General features: G+C 37.6%; 1 protein-coding gene across 2 annotated transcripts; it reads right to left on the bottom strand.

The window, feature by feature from the left end:
* Window positions 1–123: 123 nt before the first annotated feature.
* LOC135935532 (rhomboid-related protein 4-like) lies at window positions 124–2,882 on the bottom strand. 2 transcript variants are annotated; one of them, XM_065477943.1, is made up of 5 exons: window positions 2,543–2,882; window positions 2,293–2,461; window positions 1,905–2,063; window positions 1,691–1,831; window positions 124–1,079 (listed from the first exon to the last, which is right to left on the bottom strand). In XM_065477943.1, exons 1-5 carry the CDS (start codon window positions 2,660–2,662, stop codon window positions 904–906), a joined length of 765 nt encoding a protein of 254 aa, XP_065334015.1. In that variant the 5' UTR covers window positions 2,663–2,882; the 3' UTR covers window positions 124–903. The 2 variants fall into 2 exon arrangements, with proteins under 2 accessions (XP_065334015.1, XP_065334014.1); XM_065477942.1 differs by having other exon boundaries at window positions 1,628–1,831; window positions 2,543–2,879.
* Between the last annotated feature and the right edge of the window lie 14,350 nt (window positions 2,883–17,232).

Below are 17,232 nucleotides of genomic sequence, written 5' to 3'. Positions count from 1 at the left end.
AGTGGGGGGTAAAGATTAACGGGGAGAAGCGGATGGATACGACACGACACTGCGTAATCGAGCTACTGCTGGAATTCTACTCAAATTGTTTTCATTCTAATTATTTCGATAGGCTAGTTGTGATCAGTTGTGATTGAATTTTATTATGGGTGCAATAATACGAGTTTTATGGTAACAAGCATTTCGTATCCAATGGTTAGACGTTCACTTAAATTAGGTAATCCCGATAGTAAAATAAATATCGAATTAATTTTGGATCTACTTTTACGACTTTTTACTTTTTATATATCAGAGCAGCAGAAAACTGATCAATTTCACTTGTGAATTAAAAAGTAAATTGCAACATTTCCCCCAGTTAAAGCACATCTATTCCATGAGCTCAACATTTTCTTATGATTTAACAAATTTGTTTTAATTTTCGTTTTTTCAAATTGTGAAACATACAAAAAGAAATGCAAATTGTGGCGTAGTTAACAAAACGCCACACTGGTCCAAAACAGATAGAGGTGAGGTTAAAGGGGAAACTACACACCTTGTGTTAGTCAACACATCTCAAATTTACTTTTTCTTATCCCGGCAGAAGTTACAATTTTATTTAGTGATCAAAAAATGATTTTTTTATGCATCCACCTATCAATTTGATTGGCGTGATTGAATAGTTACGCAAAAAAAAACGAATCATTGATTTGAACAGCAGGATGCGTTCATAATCAGATAGCAGGGAAATCCACACCATATTATTTTGAACAAAAGAAAAATGTTAAATTTTACGACAAATAACTGAAATTTCAAAATTATCAAAAGGTAGGGAACTATTTATTTTAGTGAAGTAATAAGACGACTATGCGCTTTTGCACGGCATTTGTCTTATGATCACAGGCTTTAAAGGTGTATGTCAGTCATTTAAAAATTCCATCCATAAGGTACATTTTGAGGATTTCTGTATCCATAAGCTGGCGGTGCTCTTCTGTAGCCAAAGCCCCCAAACGGATTGTTGAAAAAGTTTGCTTGTGCATTGAATTCATGGTTCTGCTGTTGCTGTTGACTCTGGTAATAGTTGTTACCATCATATCTATCACCTAAAAACAAACAATTATAAATTAGGCTATCTTTGTTTAACATCGGACACTTCTTACAATTAGAATCACACCAAAATTTACTTCTTCAAAATTATTATATTTTAACTTATTCAAAAGCCCCAAATACTATCCTTAATGAAGTATATTTCAAGGAAGGACATTCTGTTCCATACATTTCTCAACAAGTCCCAAAGGAAAATTTCCGAGTACTTGAAATCCCCATCAAAAGAATTTGTGGCTGTCTTCTGAATTTTTTCCATTCGAGTGCTAAAATATATATGCTAATTTCTTTGGAATTCAAAACATTATTTTTTTATTTTTTTTAAACTGGTTCTGAGAATCTAAGACACAGTCACTGTGGGAAATTGTACCGAGGAACATTTTTACCAAAGTTTATTTTTGTAAGTCTTAAATTATAATTGAAAATTCCCGGGTTTTAATTGCAAGGTTGGAAGCGTTATATACTTATAACAAGTATTTTTATTGCCTTTATATTTCAAGATTTTGAATTTACAACAGCAGTTTTTATTTGACATATTTTATCCTACCTGTGACTCCTTCTATAATCTTCTTGAGGAACTTTCCTATCCTAGTTCTGGAAAAAGTTAAACCTGCTAAAATGCCAGCCAGGTGGCCCATGAAGGAGGAGCCTGGAACCAGCAGGTAGATCAGGATCAGCTCTGACCAGACAGCGTATCTCATGCTTGTGTCCTGCTGTTCTGAAGTCATCACTTTCAGTGCGAAAATAACTCCTGCAAGTAGTAATCTCAAAATTATCTCTGCCTCTCCTGTGATCTGTGATCAGCTGCGGCGATATTAGCCTACCTGAGAAACCCACTGCGCACACCTTGGAATAGTACACGTCATTTGTTAAGTGCGTCAGGGCCCAACCCAGTCCAACATAGTAGCAACTGGTCAGCACTGTTAGCACAGCTAGGGTGAGAAGGAAATTCTTGGAGCCCATGCGCCTCTCAAGGGAGCGACCTTTAACATTAATTGCATGCTCACCATCACGTCTTAACAAAAATTCAGTCGCAGTGGCACTCCAATTTTAAAATATGATTATTTAAATTCCCTTTAGAAATTTTTAGCCAAAATTAGCAAAAGATCAATCTGGGCAACTATTACATAAAGTTAAGAGTGTTGAACAAGCAGAAATATCTGAATCTCAATTGAAAAACACTAGTTTGATTACTGATATATGAAACCAGACCTTTGATGATGAAGGACAGCATGTTGTAGTAGAGATGCATGTCATCTCCATGCTCCACGGCCGATAAGAACAAACGGCGATATTCCTTATTCCGAATGATGTCACGAGCGTTCAAGCACACGTCCCATTTGTCCCATGGCACGTCCAAGAAACCTGCATACAGGGCGAGCTGAAAATTTTTCCATGAGAATAAGGTTTCAGGAGTTTGCAATACATAATTATCTATTTTGTAATTCAGAAAGGTACTAACCTGCCCAACTATGGATATGAATGTGACAGGAGGAATGTTGGTGATCCCGATGTTAAAAAGTTCCATTATCAAAAGAATAACTCCATATTCGAGACCGCGGTTTCTTCTTTGTCTCTGCATTGATCCTGAATCTGAATCTCGAACAGGCGAAAAAACATATACATAAGTTGTATCTAGTGAATGAGGCTCTCAAACACGTCTTAAGTTGACGAAATTACACAGAACTTTTAATTGTCCGTAAAATTGAAAACACCGTCGGTGAAATTACAATCCAGAAGCAAGTAGAACATTTAATCAAATAATGTTATTCACAACGATGCAAGAAAAACAACTTGTTTCACGAGGACCAGAAGCAACTACTTGTTTACTATTTGTCGTGACGCAATTGGCTAACGTCAGCTACGTTGAACCAATCCTTGCTCGCTATTTTGTTAGAGGAAGGGCGCTCAGCTCGGCCCGTTCAAGTTGCGGGAAAGATCGATAGATGGGGAACTTAGTTACGCGTGACGTGGAGGAGTGCTATGATTGTTGTTCGTTATATTTTTTTCATGTTCAATGCGCCTGATTAAAATTTACAATGTTATATCGAGTTATATAATAACTGTATATTATGTATCAGGAAAATATTATTGTATTTTTGAATAGCTCAGCATCAGCACCAAAGCGAAACACGATTTAAAGTTGAAAAAGAAATTTTAAGATTTTTTTCTATTCCCCAACAAACTGTAGATAGAAGGGGAATCATATCAGGCGTGAGTAAAAGGGCCAAATTGAATGAAAAGCTGAAGAATTTTAATTTTACCAGATCTCATCTAGCTACGTTTTGCAAGAAAATAAATATTCATAACTGATCCCCTGACCGGGTTGAAATAAATGCTAAATAATTTACAAAAATCTTTGTTCTATTGCAAATATCTAGACTTTTTCTACTAGCTACGCCCTTTCTGCCATATATATATATATATGTTTTGATATCAACTTATGACGCAATAATTTATTTGTGAAAAATTGTTTGGGTTAATATTCGCATTTAGAAAACCATAGTGACGGTAATTTGTCTTATGGGCACTTTGTGAAAATAGTGAGAATATTAAAAAATATTTTGTCGCAGCACCCTTAACAGGAAAAATCGATAAATTTCAACAGCTGTTGGAAAAAATTACTGAAAATACCACAGTGCTGTTTCCTTCACAAAATTATCTGCGTGTTAGACGCACTAGATAGGCGTTTTGCGAGTGTATGTGCGGTTTAAATCTCCGCTGATGTGTACGCTCTGCTATACTGCTCCAATTATCGTGAGTGCTTGGCTATGACGTGCATAAAATGTTACTTCAGTACTCGTAGGCCGCGAATGTGGAGACAAATATTTAATTGAGCCACAAGCTTGCTGGCAAAATTCGAGTCTCTGGCGGCAAAAGAGATTTGTTACTCACGTACTTAATGCATATATTATGCGGATGACACAGTGGCGTCGCATCAAGAGGACTGCAAATTGATGCAGATAATGATATGGCAGGCGTCGTCAAGCCATGCATGTGCACCTGCTATATGGTCTGCTGTCGCCGTGAAACCAATTTGCAGACAGTGTGTGCACTGCTGATTGCATAATTCATCAGGCTGAATAACCAGCGCTCCTTTGATCTACTAGGCTACACAAAGCGGGCGCACAAATACACATATATGTGCCCCCGGATGTACATGCACTCTTATTTACAGACACTGAGTATAGAGCAGTCGTCTTCGGCTGCTGCTTTCTGTGTGTGAGCACATGTCTTTTCACATTAGAAAAACGAGTCCTTTCCTGGGAAAACACATTATTCACAGTGGATATGTTGCAACATGGTGGCTTAAAAGGAAAACCGTATAAATACGAATAAGAGGTGGCTGCTTTGCTGATCAAATATCAAGAGGAGAGAAAGGTCATAGCAGCCTGGACATTAAATCACCAAAAAAGTTATTTGAAAAAGTGATTCGTCCTTATTACTGTGATAGAAATTCTTATGTTTCCAAAAGCTGGGGGACAGGGAAAAGAGAGAATATTGGAATATAAAATTCTTCTCTTATTGGTGACAGTGGCAGAACAAAGCTCTGTTTTCCTTTTGCATCTTTTTGTCCTCCATTCACCATGCACCCATGAGAATTTTTGTTTCTTTCTCCTTGAATTCCTAAATTTAAATTACACTTAATTTTTTATTTTCCTTGATGTAAAAGAAACTGTCTCTCAATTAGATAATTTCTAATAAAAATAATATGCGTATTCATTTTAAGTTAGAATCTCGAGATATTAAAAACCAGAACAGTTCATTTTGACAACATATATGAGGTAGGGCGCTATGGGGACTCTAAAATTGGTCGAAATAGAACAAAGGGCGAAGACCAGCATTCAATATTAAGTGAATAGTGAATCTATGCGATTCACTTTTTTATATATTGAAACTTGTTATCAATAATTTCCTTTTAAACACTTCGAACCTTCTTGCTGTGGTGCAAAGAGTACAAAGTGTTTCTTCCGCATCTGGAAGAGTATCTGTGGCGAATCCCTTGGGGTGATTATATAATCTTCTTCCCAGCGGTAGCACGGAGTAAAATACTTTAAGCTTGAAGCGTTTATCTTTTCCATTCAACTGCGGAAAAATAAATTATGGTATGGCGATGCGAGTAGTGCGATTGCAAGTTGGTAAACACAGTAATATAGCTATAGTTTCATTGTTTCTTTTCTCTTTGTCTATATCAACTTTCATGTAAGCAAGCAATGAACTATGCGGGCATGTAATACACATATATCCGCACAAAAGAAGCAAAACAATTTTTTCTCTTCATCTTTAAATACCAACGATATATTTTGTGTCATAGTGAATTCCGATTTTTTAGTATCTATATGGTCATTTTAGAAACCGTAGATGATGGTTAAAGTAAATTTCCTCTTTTATTCTGTTTTCGTCAAAATATTGACAAAAGAATTAAATGCCGCTTCCTCAGTGTGACTATTCGCACTGAGGTAGCTGCATTTAATTCTTCTGAGAATTATGACAACCTCTCATTCAGTGGCATCTATCAAAACATAGATGTTTAAAATAATCCATTTGAATAGAAATAAAAGTGCGCATTTCGTGATAGCTATTCCAACGTTTCTGTGAAACAAATTCCGCTTTGGAGGCACAGCCATGCAGCCGTAAATTTCAAATCGGGTCCGACCTCTCGCAGCGAGTTGCATGTATACGCGGAAAACGAGGCCGTAAAAAGAGCAGATAGGACTGAGAAATGTGTACATACGGTGGGCAGTTTAAGTGAAGGCACAAAGGTCACCCGCAGGGAGGGTGAATACTATTTGCATTTTCTGCTGTGCTAACTTCTGTGTCCGCCTGATTTGCATACCATCTGCATAGATATTAGCCATAAGGGCTGCTCTGCAGCCGCCGCAATTGGCATCCATTTCTGGTCTGAAGTCGCAAAGTCTAGTCTTGCTGCTGCATTCTCCATTCGTAAGCAATGACCCCGCAATTCAACGCAAGTGCGAGATGATTATATGGCAGCTAAAGGTGCCGCGCTCATCAAGACCATTTATAGGTGAAGGCGAATTGGAAATGCACTTGTCCAGAGGCGATTTGCTATATTTAAAGATAGGGGAAAATTAAAAAAGAATACTTTTTTCGGTGCTAAACTTTTGTAAATAATTTTTGCTTGCATTGCTTCGTAACCCCTTTTATTTTAATCAGCTAGTTTGAACTAACATGCATTTTCTCAAAGATTCGTTTGCTTTTTTAAATGTTGGTCACATAATTAATAAATAATGACGGTTTTATCAAAAATAAATATACGGGAGTAGTTTTTTAATAATATTTTAAATAACTAATAGTCGATTTGGCTTTTGTTGTTGATCGCATTTACTGCATGAAATTGCTATGATAGAATTGGAGTCATGTTGGGGTTGATTGCGGACTGCTGCTTACGATTGAAATACTTTTATTGCCAATAACAATTCTCTCTGGATTTATGAGAGGAATATCACACCCAGATACTGCGGTTTGCACCTTTAATTAAATTCAGCATGCGTAAATTAATTTTAAGGTGTAGCGAGTATTTGGAGTTTTGTTGGTTCATATTCTGTCAACTGCAGTATTTCGCCAACTGAATGTGTGTACGAGAAATATTTGTGATTTGTCTTCGTGAAATTCAGAATTTATGTGGGTCCGCAGGAGCTTGTGCTCAGCCAGGGGAGAAGTAATGAAGCTTGTCGAGTGCGGGCGCGTCTCATGAAAGTGGCTTTTGGCCACAATTTGCCAAGACCCGAAAGCCGCTTCGCATTGTTTGCGGATTTAAATGACAGTTAATCAATTTTTGGAATCTGGCAGTACGGCTGTAAATAGATTGGTCCCGAGCTTCTACTGCAATTATGTCGCATTACGAGACTTCGAATTTGAGAATGTGGGTGTCTGAAGCTGATTGATCTGAACGCGACGCTGAAGACACCAATTTGCAAAATTGTCGTCTAGATGAAAACTTAAATGTAGTTTGGTTGATAAGTATGAATGCTGCAATTGACTTTTAACGTTTTATTACTTCTATCACAATAATTATTATTTTTTCAAGACGTACTGGCGGCATCATTTCAAAATTTCCCTGAGTTTCCGCGTCTATGGGCATATTGCTGTGTTACGTCGGGGTCATCCAGGATCATCGCGTTAAGAGCTTATCAAACAGGAATAGCGACATCTATAGGTTGAGATTAATACAAACTTAGTTAGCGCCAGTATGTGCGGGAACCGCTACAACGTTATTGCAAAATAAAAATTGATGATTTTAATCATTCTTTAAAACTTAAATCGATGCCATTTTTATTTTCTTTACCTAACCCAACAAGTGAAAGATCCAAGTAGTCCGACCCCAGAACTAATGAACAATAAATTAATGACATAATAAATGGATGAACGTCCAGCATTTCAATAACTGCTACGGAGGCCAAAAAAACCATGTGTCACAGTCTAATTTTTCCAACAAAACGAGCAAAAGAAATATTTACTTTGCATCACGACACATTTTTTGAATTTGGCTGTGTGCAAGAGTGTGTGTGCCTGTCAATTTAGGGAAACAATGCGTACAATGCTGACGTGGCAAGAATGATATACTTTTTGACGAAGGCACACGTCGGCCCTTTGTGTATCCCAGAGTGTGACACTCAAGGACACTGGAAATTGGAGTGTGGGTGTCCGTGGCAGGCAAATGCGACTGCTGACGAGTAATTACTTAGCCAATTCCTATGCAAAAAGCGAGGCAGGACGGATGAAAAGCGGCGTGTCCAGCAGAAAAAGTTGTCATAATCACCAGCAGTCTGGCTTGCTCGGGCCTCGTTAGTGCGCGCGCCGGCAAAAGAAGTTAATGCAATTTTCCTTTACACTTCCTGGCCCGCGTCCACCACGTCACGTTTCATGTCCTTTCATAATTCCACCGAACGAGCAATCAGACGCGACCGGATTTCACCCAAGACGACTTTTTGCAATCATCTGATCTGCTTTATGCGCTTTTAATGTTCATAAATTCCGCTCTAAAAAGCCAATTAGAATTATTGCCCAATCTAAAGGTACCAACTCACATTTTTACTGCAAAAGCTTGGTGTTGTTGATATCATAGAGCTACAGAAAAAACCGCATGTACAGAATGGAAACGGCCCCACGCACGCTTAGCAATGAGTCCGCTGCAAGCATATGCGCGATTTAAAATGCAAATTCAGTTCATGTTTCGCGTTATTTCTTAGCTCAGACATGGCTGGTAAGACAGATGCAAATTTATTCCACGCATAAAGAGGGGGATTAATCCGAAACTTAGTCAGCGCGTGGCTTAATGCAGAATTCCATGCAGCCAATAACAAGTTTTGCTTGAGAAAAGAAGAAAAATATTGCTTAACGACAAAAGTTGAAATAAAAAACGTCAGAGAAATTTGGATCAACATTATTATACATCTAAGGGTTGCTCTCAACGTGATTTCTATTAATCAAGTTCCTTTCCAACTCTGAACGAAAAAACTTTGAGAGACTCAAGTTTACATTTCGCTGAGTTCTACTGGGGTTTCATTTAATTTTGTGGACCAAAAGGGACCCTCTTAAGCAAATGTTTGAAAATCAGAGACACAAATGTTGGGCAGGGGGAACTCGTGTTTGACTTAGGTGCATTTTACCTCGCTTCCCTTTTGTGCATGTTAGTTCAGCCTCTCGTGGGACAAAATGGACCTTTTCTACACTCTTGGTGATATGGATCGGAAAAGGAGCATCTGGGAAAACAAAAAGAACGATGAAAAGGCAGAGAAAGAGAACAATCACTCTCCACATTCTCGAGAGATGGTTTTGCACATGATTTTTTTTGTATGAAACGTATAATGTACCGAATTGAAAGCGGAAACTGTATAAATAGCTTCTCTCGGCAGTCAGAGGGTGCGTACACCTTCTTTCTTCAGCCTTTTTTTTTATAAAAATTCATTCAACGGCATTTAAAATGGCGTTCTTTTCCAGCAGGAAAGGTTATTGAAGTTGGAAGGCGCATTCATTTCTTAGCTCTATAAGAAGCTCTCCGGCGTAAAATTTATTCCGAAGAGAGAATTTTTTACGTTTTTTATATATATATAGGCAGCCATCGACGTAACTAAAGTCAAGTGAGGAAATATTAGAGCGAAACTCGGGCTAGATCTCTAATTGCTGAGCATGTTAGTACGTGAGGGAAAGCATAAATTGATTACACTTCTCGTCGGCACGGACTAATTGGATGAGCCGAGCGAACAATGCGGCCGAGTTTTTTGATTGGCCTCCGCAATCAATAATGAGCCAACGCGACGGCAAGATAGAGAGAGGAAAGGCTTGATTGAGTCAATCAATCAATTATTCCTTCGACGCGGACAAGTCGGAATTACAACGAGAATTTCAAGATTTCATTAAACGCGCAACTCTTAACACACTCGACACTCTTCCGAATGCCAATTTTCCTCTGTCGGCGCCCTTCATTATTACGTCACTCTGAGTTTAAAATATTCCACATCGGAGGCACACACTTTTCCAAAGTGTCATTATAGAGTGGCGTTGTAAAACTAACAAGCGCTTCCAAGGCATTTTTTTAAAGATGGAGTTTAAGAACTCCGTGTGACACGTTCTTGATCGTTGCATAGCAATCCTATATGAATCAGAAAATGCAGGTAAACATTTTTACTGACTAGCTTTTCAACAATCAATGTAAACGAGTGAGGACTTTGTAAGATTAAAAATATATGATTTGATTTTTTTACACAGCCTCAATCTGCCAGCTTCGAAACTCATCAATGGCCAATCTCTGAGGTGACATATAGGCTGCGACTTATTCTTAATTAAAAAATATTCAAAATCCCAGAAGTACACAACAATTTGGAATTAATTATTTATATTTTACTTTTTAATTCATAATTTGGAATTTCTAGATTTGATGCACCTTTGGCCTATAGCTGCCATACCCATTATGCAGCTGGAAACCGCCAGTTTTTGATCTTGGGGCGGCGCAGAGCTTTGGAAGCGAGTGAGAGAGTAACTACATAATAACGCGGCGAGTGGGGCTGCTGAATAATGCATGCTCTGGAGACATGGAGCCGTTAATGGAAACACCCCTCATACCTTTTTTATAATGCACGCAGCAGCCGCAAACCAAAAACCCGGACGGCGCACCATATTTTCTTCTTTGCCTGAAAATTCAGCCACGTCGGGCCAAAGCGCCGCTTCGATATATCTCTCTTGGGGGTGTACAAAATAGTCTTAATATAATGCAATTATTACTCGATTCCAACAGCTCCAAAGGGAATTCCATTTAAAAACTGAAGCATTAAAAATGATATAAAAATATCAAATGATAAATATTCAATTACTTCCCAGCTAGTATGCTGAAAGAATCTCTTTATTTAGTAGAACATTTCAATTTGAAAAATCGTTAGCCAAAAATTGATGTTAAGTGAAGTGTAATTTTAATTAGAGATGATGCTAGAAAGCTGTAGTGATACATAAAAATTAGACTTAATCATAAAAATTGACAGAAATTTAGATCTTCTATATCCATTGACGAAATTTTGACGTAACAATGGGTACTGAGCGATATCGAATAAATTTGCTTAACCAGAAATTTCGTGCCGGTGATTTACAAGTTGGTCTGTTTTTCACAACCCTTATCTGTCGGCCTCCCTCGATGCTGCTTTAGCTCCCCCGTCTTTGTATGTATGGCATCTCGGCGTTTAAAGGGAAATGATAATGCAGTTAAGATGGAAAGGGGCATTGAATAATGATGTCGACTCGCGGCGAGCAGAGTGGAGTTTCTCTCTCGCTCTCTCACTTGGCGGAAAGCAAAAAGCGCAGTGGATTACCAACCGAGCTCTTCCGCGAGGTGATCAATAATCGCGTGCATATCTGGAGGATAATTGCCCAGCATCAGATTGCCATCTCGGCGCGCGCAAGAGCTGTTGCCAACTTATTGAGAGCTCAATGGAACAAGTTTATTTTCCCGAGTGTCTGGAAGAAGGATCGATAAAATTTACATTGAGTACGTTGTTGATGAAAAATGTGGGAAATGAAAGATCGCATATTTCATTGATAGCAATATCAACATAACAAATACCAATCACTAGTTTCCATCTTAAAATGTAGAAAACAAAAATAAGATATCTGCTAATATATATATATATATATATATATATATATATATATATATATATATATATATATATATATATATTGTACTATTTATTTAAACTATGTGAAGTACCGTCAAAGTTTTATTTAAAATGTCTATTTTTAGGTGCAAAAATGGGGAAATATTTTGCAAACAGCAATAATCATGATCCAACTAATAATTTAAAGTTAAGCATCATTTCATCGGCAAAACAAGTGTTAAATGGGAAAAACAGCATGAACACTTTTAAACATTTTATTTAGAAATAATTAAGTCTGTTTTTTTCTGCAATTAATGTGAGCATATGGTGAGCAAACACAAGTAAAATCAATTTATTGTAAATCACTCTAACTGTTCTTTAATCGACTCTAGCGTGAAAATGTTTTTTTGGTGGTACAAATGCCGCAACGAATCCACGCGAATTGCCAGACGTTCTAGACAAAAGCGTAATGAATTGATCGCCGATTTCACGCACCGTCTCGCGCCTTTCCTTTTATCGGCTCGGACTGAACGATTGATCGCGAACTGCCCTCATTCGGAATTTAATTACTGTAATTGATTCCAATCTGCGGCGCGAGAACAAAGCGCCCCAGCAGCTTTTGCTCTCAAAACAGCGGCCTGCATCCCGTTCATTCAATTGAACATTTACCGCTCTCGGGCAGAAAGAATAGCATAGCAGCGTTAATTTAAAACTGTTTTCGTCCTATACAGACTGCCCTGAAATTGCATGTAACCACTAAATTTATTTCTATCTGGCTATCACTGGAAAGCAAAGATTTGTAAACAATAGAGTTAATCAAATCTAATTGGCAATATTTGTATATCATTTAAAGCGTCTCGTTCGAATGAACTAAATGAGAGATGAAAGCAATTTTATTAACCAATAAAAATTTCAACCTTAAAGGGTTTGGCTGATGTACTGTGAAAATATTTAGCATTGTCTTTTGGTGTTTTGTTAGTGATGATCGCGTCCAGTGATAAGCAACCGACTCGCCACCCTGACCGCAGAACTAATTTAGATTGACTTTGAAATAGTAGAGGCGAGATAAAATCCACTCTGGGGCAAAAAAGCAGAGACACGAAGAGAGAGCGGATTAAAACTCGATAACAAATGGTTCGGCTCGTGCGTAAATGCCGGATGATTGGAAAATAATTAAAAGGGCAAATCAATGAATCAACATGCATGCTAGAGTGCTTGCTGTCAGACACACGCGGTGGGGCACACGCGGTTAAATTTTAATCAGCCTCTGTCAATTTTTCACTTCGTGCCCTTTCGCCGAAACACCTCGCTTTTATAACCGAGAGGCTGAAAATTTGCTGCGGATCATTAACAACTCAAATAATCTTCTATTATTCTTAAAAATATTTAATTTATTTATTGAATAGATGGTTGACTCGTCAACTATATAACAGTGAGTGTTAACCTATCATTAATTCCATAAAACACCAATCTCTAGAAATAATGGCAATCTTCCTCATTTTTTAAACGCATGAATGAATTTTTTTATCTACAAGAGCTTATCGATTATTCTCTACAACAGAAAATGACGTAGTTTAGTTATCAATTTTCAGCGTCAAAGTTATTTAGGGGATTTTTCCAGGAAATGTTTACTCTCTAAATTGAAACGTAATCTGAAAATCATTCCTTTAGATTAGCAGCAGTGAGTTTATGTATGTGAAATTATTGCTATTAGGGTTTGTGCCAATACTGTAACTAATGAAGAACTAAATATTTAGGAAAATTAGGACAGAAAGAGCTGCTATGTTGCCATTTAATTCGCAAATATTTAACTTTCATCGATTTGTTTGCCCAATTGTAAAATGCTCCCTGAGAGTTGTGTAAACTAAAAAGCATTTACGTTTGACAAGCAGTTCTATGTGACGCAAATAAAAAGCTGGAAAATATTCGGATCATGGACATTTCAAAATAAAAAGTGCGTAATGGCGTTCCCGTGGATATTTCCATAATTTTGTTTGCGGGATTAACCAAATTGAGGAATTCGCAATTCTGGCTGTACGCGCACGTGACGACTTTGCATAAAAGTAATTAAAGTGCGGAGAGTGTGCGCCTTTTCTCTCTTTTCTACGTTTCGCAGATTCCTTTCGTACGCTCGCTTTTTTAATTAAATCAAATCGAATTTCCGCCCTTTGTCAATAAAAGGATTCCGCAAAGAGGAGGGATCGACAGCGGCGGTGGCAGCAAAAGTGTCTGCAGCTACTTTGGCATTCAGATTCGGGCGCCTTGTTTCCAATAAAGGTCTCGAGCCGGATTTCTGCTCGCTCTCTCGCCACCCACCGACGTGTCTAACTAAACAATTCGTGCCTGGCGGAGGAAAAAGTGCGAGTCTGCTCAGATCAAAGAAGTGTAGTCATGGCAAACTGGGCCGCTTTCTTTATTCAAATTATACACGTGACTGCAAGCAAATATTGGAGGGAAAAAACGGTTTGTTTGCAGGACGAATAAATTTTGCAAAAAGATCCGTTCTATTAAAGCATGGCTTCGAATCACATTTGTTCCAGCTAATATATCAAATAATATGGTTTCCAGAAAAAAAGATCTTTGAGCAGTGAACTTTAACATGGATATGTCCGGTATAAATGAGGCCTTGGAATGTACGAATCATTAGAAGTTTAAGCAGATATACCCAATAAAAATCCTCTCTGAAACAATATTTGGTAGCGTGTTTTTATTCTAGCACACATGCCATAATTTGCATAATTTTTCGCCTCGCAGGAGTGTAAGAGTCGGAAGATTTCCTTTTAGACGAGAAAGCCGGCGGAAGGGTTGAAGAGAGCACAGGAATCTAGCAATAAAACAATCGGCATTAAGTGTCAAAAGCCTGCTGGCATCTGCGTCTCGTCTTGCATTGTGTGTTTGGCAGAAGGAGCTGAGCGGAGGACGGAGGACACACGCGCTAGGCGGCGGCGGCGGCGGAATCCAATAAACGGCGTCAAAAGCAGCTAACAAAGAAAGCAAAGGCTGCAAAGCAATTTAATCGCGCAAAACAAAAAGCCAGCGAGGATCGCGCTCTGCACACTAGCACACATATACACAAAAGAGATCTCTCAACTTGCTGTCGCGCCACTTTTGCTCCCCCGAACACATAAAACAATTAAACGATTGAAACTTGCCTTTTGCAGCGCAGGGTGCCAACTCTGCTCCTTTTTTTACTGTTTTCTCCGCACACGCAGCAAGCGGATCCGAGGCGGTGGTCGAACAAGCAACTTTTCTGCGGGCGTCTTGCTTTGCGGGATAAAAGCCGAGTCCTGCGTGCGTTTCACGTACGCTGGATAAAGTTGATCGCAACACCTGCCGCTATAAAAGCTTTCTTGCACACTTGCATAATTCAACCCTTGTCATCAGAGATGGCAAGTGAAAATCGCACAAGAAAATGTATCAAAAATATTTCAAATTAACTGAAAAATAAATATTTATGAAATTAATCCAGCGCGAACAAGGGACCTCAGGACATAATGATTATTTTTCAGTTCCCTGTGGCATCGGTTTGTACAACATAATGCTTTATGTGACGTACGAATTTTATGTGAAAATCAATTTTTCTATTCTCATAAAAAGAATATAAATGTGTTTAAATTTAATTAAGATTTGCAAACGAATAGTCACTGTAAAAAGGAACCTCATTTGCATTAAGTTTAATTTTTGTAATTTTTTGGATATCAAAGATTTTTTTATCGCATTATAGTATTGAATTTGGAGTTTTTAGATTTAGGTCACAGTAACAGAGTTTTGTTAAAAATAAATTTGTTTAATATTCATACTATCGACAAATTTTTGGTAAGCAGCAGTAGAAAAAAGTGAGTATTTGGACTTTAACAAAAATAAATAGATCCATTGACCCCAAATTTAATGAATCCCATGAAATGCCAAAATTTGATTGGACAATTACAAACTATAAAGATTTAGGGATATGTTAACAAAAGATATTAATGGCTATAATTTCCTCATATGTTCCTATCCTATAAATTTGTTCATCTTGAAGTCTCTGATAGATGTATATGTATTTTTTACTCTGATTCTTCGCTTACTAGCATGTCATGTATCATTTACTCAACTGTATCAAAAACCTTTATATTATGTAATTGTCTCAAATCACGTTTTAAGAAACACAATTTTTATAAGTCGTACGCCTTTGGATTCCATTTAAAATCAGTAATAATAATAAAATAGAATAAAAAAGAACATGCTCCTTCATAAAGTGTCATATATTTTGGTTCTAATCGTTAAAAGATTAATTCCCACCAAGTAGTGCACCTGGTGACAAACATAAATTAAAGCCGCGTCTACTCCGAGAGTAATTTATTAAGTATGAGAGTCTTAAGTGGATTCAAAGAAAAGTTTTTGTGCGCTTGCGATATTTTAGGACGTTTCTCGTCTAGACGTCAAGCAGCAGATTTAGCAGCGGATGCTGCACGCTGCGCTTGAGAGTGAAGCCTTGCGTCGCGTCAACTCTTTGCAAGTCGCATAACGCGGCTACGCGCACAAGCGTAAATGCGCGACAATCTTTATAAATTGTGAATGGCAATTTAATAAGTTGCGAAGCTGGAAGATGGAGGAGAAGCAGTAAAATTTATAAAAATTAATCCCACTCTGAGCTAAACCATATTATTCGACGGACAAATCCACTGCTATCTCACCATCGACATTCCTTTTCTTTCTTTTTTCTTACCGGAAATGATAAAATGGACTAACAGGATATCCTCAGGCAGAAAAACAAAATACGCAAAATACATATATTCATAGCGAAAATTAAATATTATATTTAGAATAAAATAAATGTATCTCCGTGCAATTTGTCAACAGTTAAATTGAAATCCAAATAATCAATTCTTATAGATTTTCCTGGCCTTTGTGAAAAAATTATGTACTGCCAAGTCATGGTATCGAATTTTTTATTTATAATCGATGAGTTGCTTTGATTGGTGTAGCATATAAGATCAAATAAGATTTATTAAAGAAATAAGGGTTTGAGACAAAGTTTAGAACGAAAAATAAAGACTCGCAAGCTACATTTCCAAAATTACTTGTTTTTATCGCTAAACTATGATCTGCAGAGTAACAATAAATGAATACATACAAATTATTCTTTCAATTTATTATTTATTTAAGTTGAGTCATTGCAGTTCCATGTTATTTGGGCTGTGGCGCCTTCTCGCCACTATACTGTCCTACTATTTTGCATTTAACCTGTATCGCCAGGTGTCAGTACAAAGGTGTGCGACAATCAGTGCACCCTTACTGCACAATCAGGCTCGCACCGAAGCAATCACAGCAATAAGTTCTCTCTCCAGCTAGGATGAGATTTGGTGCGAGAAAATTCCATAAAAAACATTTCATTTAAGACCCGCACTACGGGTTAAGTTGTCATAATTTTTTGTATTTCGAATGTGATATTCTCATTGTTATAATTGTTTATTGAATTATGATTTTTGATTATTTATGTAAGTTCACAGTCTTGATTACTAATACTTCAACCACGAGACTTGAATAAAGACGAATAATTGCACTACCAAAAGACGCATTTCTGTCACGGTTATACGTACCCACAGGGCCTTTTGCTACTTTCCGACCGTTTCCTACCGTCACTGAGCAAAATATATCTCAATTTAACTAAATCGATAATTTCTCAGGAAAAACCCCTTGGTAGTTAAAAAACGAAAATCGTCTCTCTACTTTTAACTCCTTTATCGATCAAAAGCCTTTACAAAAAATCAAAGCTCTGGAAGTGTTTGAACTCATCTTTTGGGCGGATGATATCAATAAGTGCAATTTTTATCTGCTGCTTTTGCCACCCTAGAACTAGTGCATTTACCTGTGTGAGCGAGCTGCTTCCACTCTACCCTCGGAACGGAAAACGTAATGGCTTTTGGGAATGAAAAGGCAAAGCAAAGCTCACGCAGGAGAAACTGAGTGAGTGAAAATTCTCACCATGTTTGCACACCACTTGAAACGTGGAATTGCAGGATACACACATAAAACCTCAACTTTCGCAGCTTAAAGGGCA

The sequence above is a fragment of the Cloeon dipterum genome, chromosome 2 (genome assembly GCF_949628265.1).
Source record: "Cloeon dipterum chromosome 2, ieCloDipt1.1, whole genome shotgun sequence".
In the NCBI taxonomy this organism is placed as follows: domain Eukaryota; kingdom Metazoa; phylum Arthropoda; class Insecta; order Ephemeroptera; family Baetidae; genus Cloeon; species Cloeon dipterum.
The sequence above is the reverse complement of the archived record's forward strand: the minus strand, read 5'-3'. Positions and strand labels throughout refer to the sequence as shown.

What these genes read in the sequence shown, in the direction of transcription:
- LOC135935532 (XM_065477942.1), bottom strand. Translation starts at nt 2,662, where the DNA reads ATGCAGAGACAAAGAAGAAACCGCGGTCTCGAATATGGAGTTATTCTT. An exon ending in GTGCGCAGTGGGTTTCTCAG is followed by an intron (nt 1,832 to 1,904) that starts GTAGGCTAATAT and finishes TACTACTTGCAG; the next exon opens with GAGTTATTTTCGCACTGAAA. An exon ending in GATTATAGAAGGAGTCACAG is followed by an intron (nt 1,080 to 1,627) that starts GTAGGATAAAAT and finishes GTTTGTTTTTAG; the next exon opens with GTGATAGATATGATGGTAAC.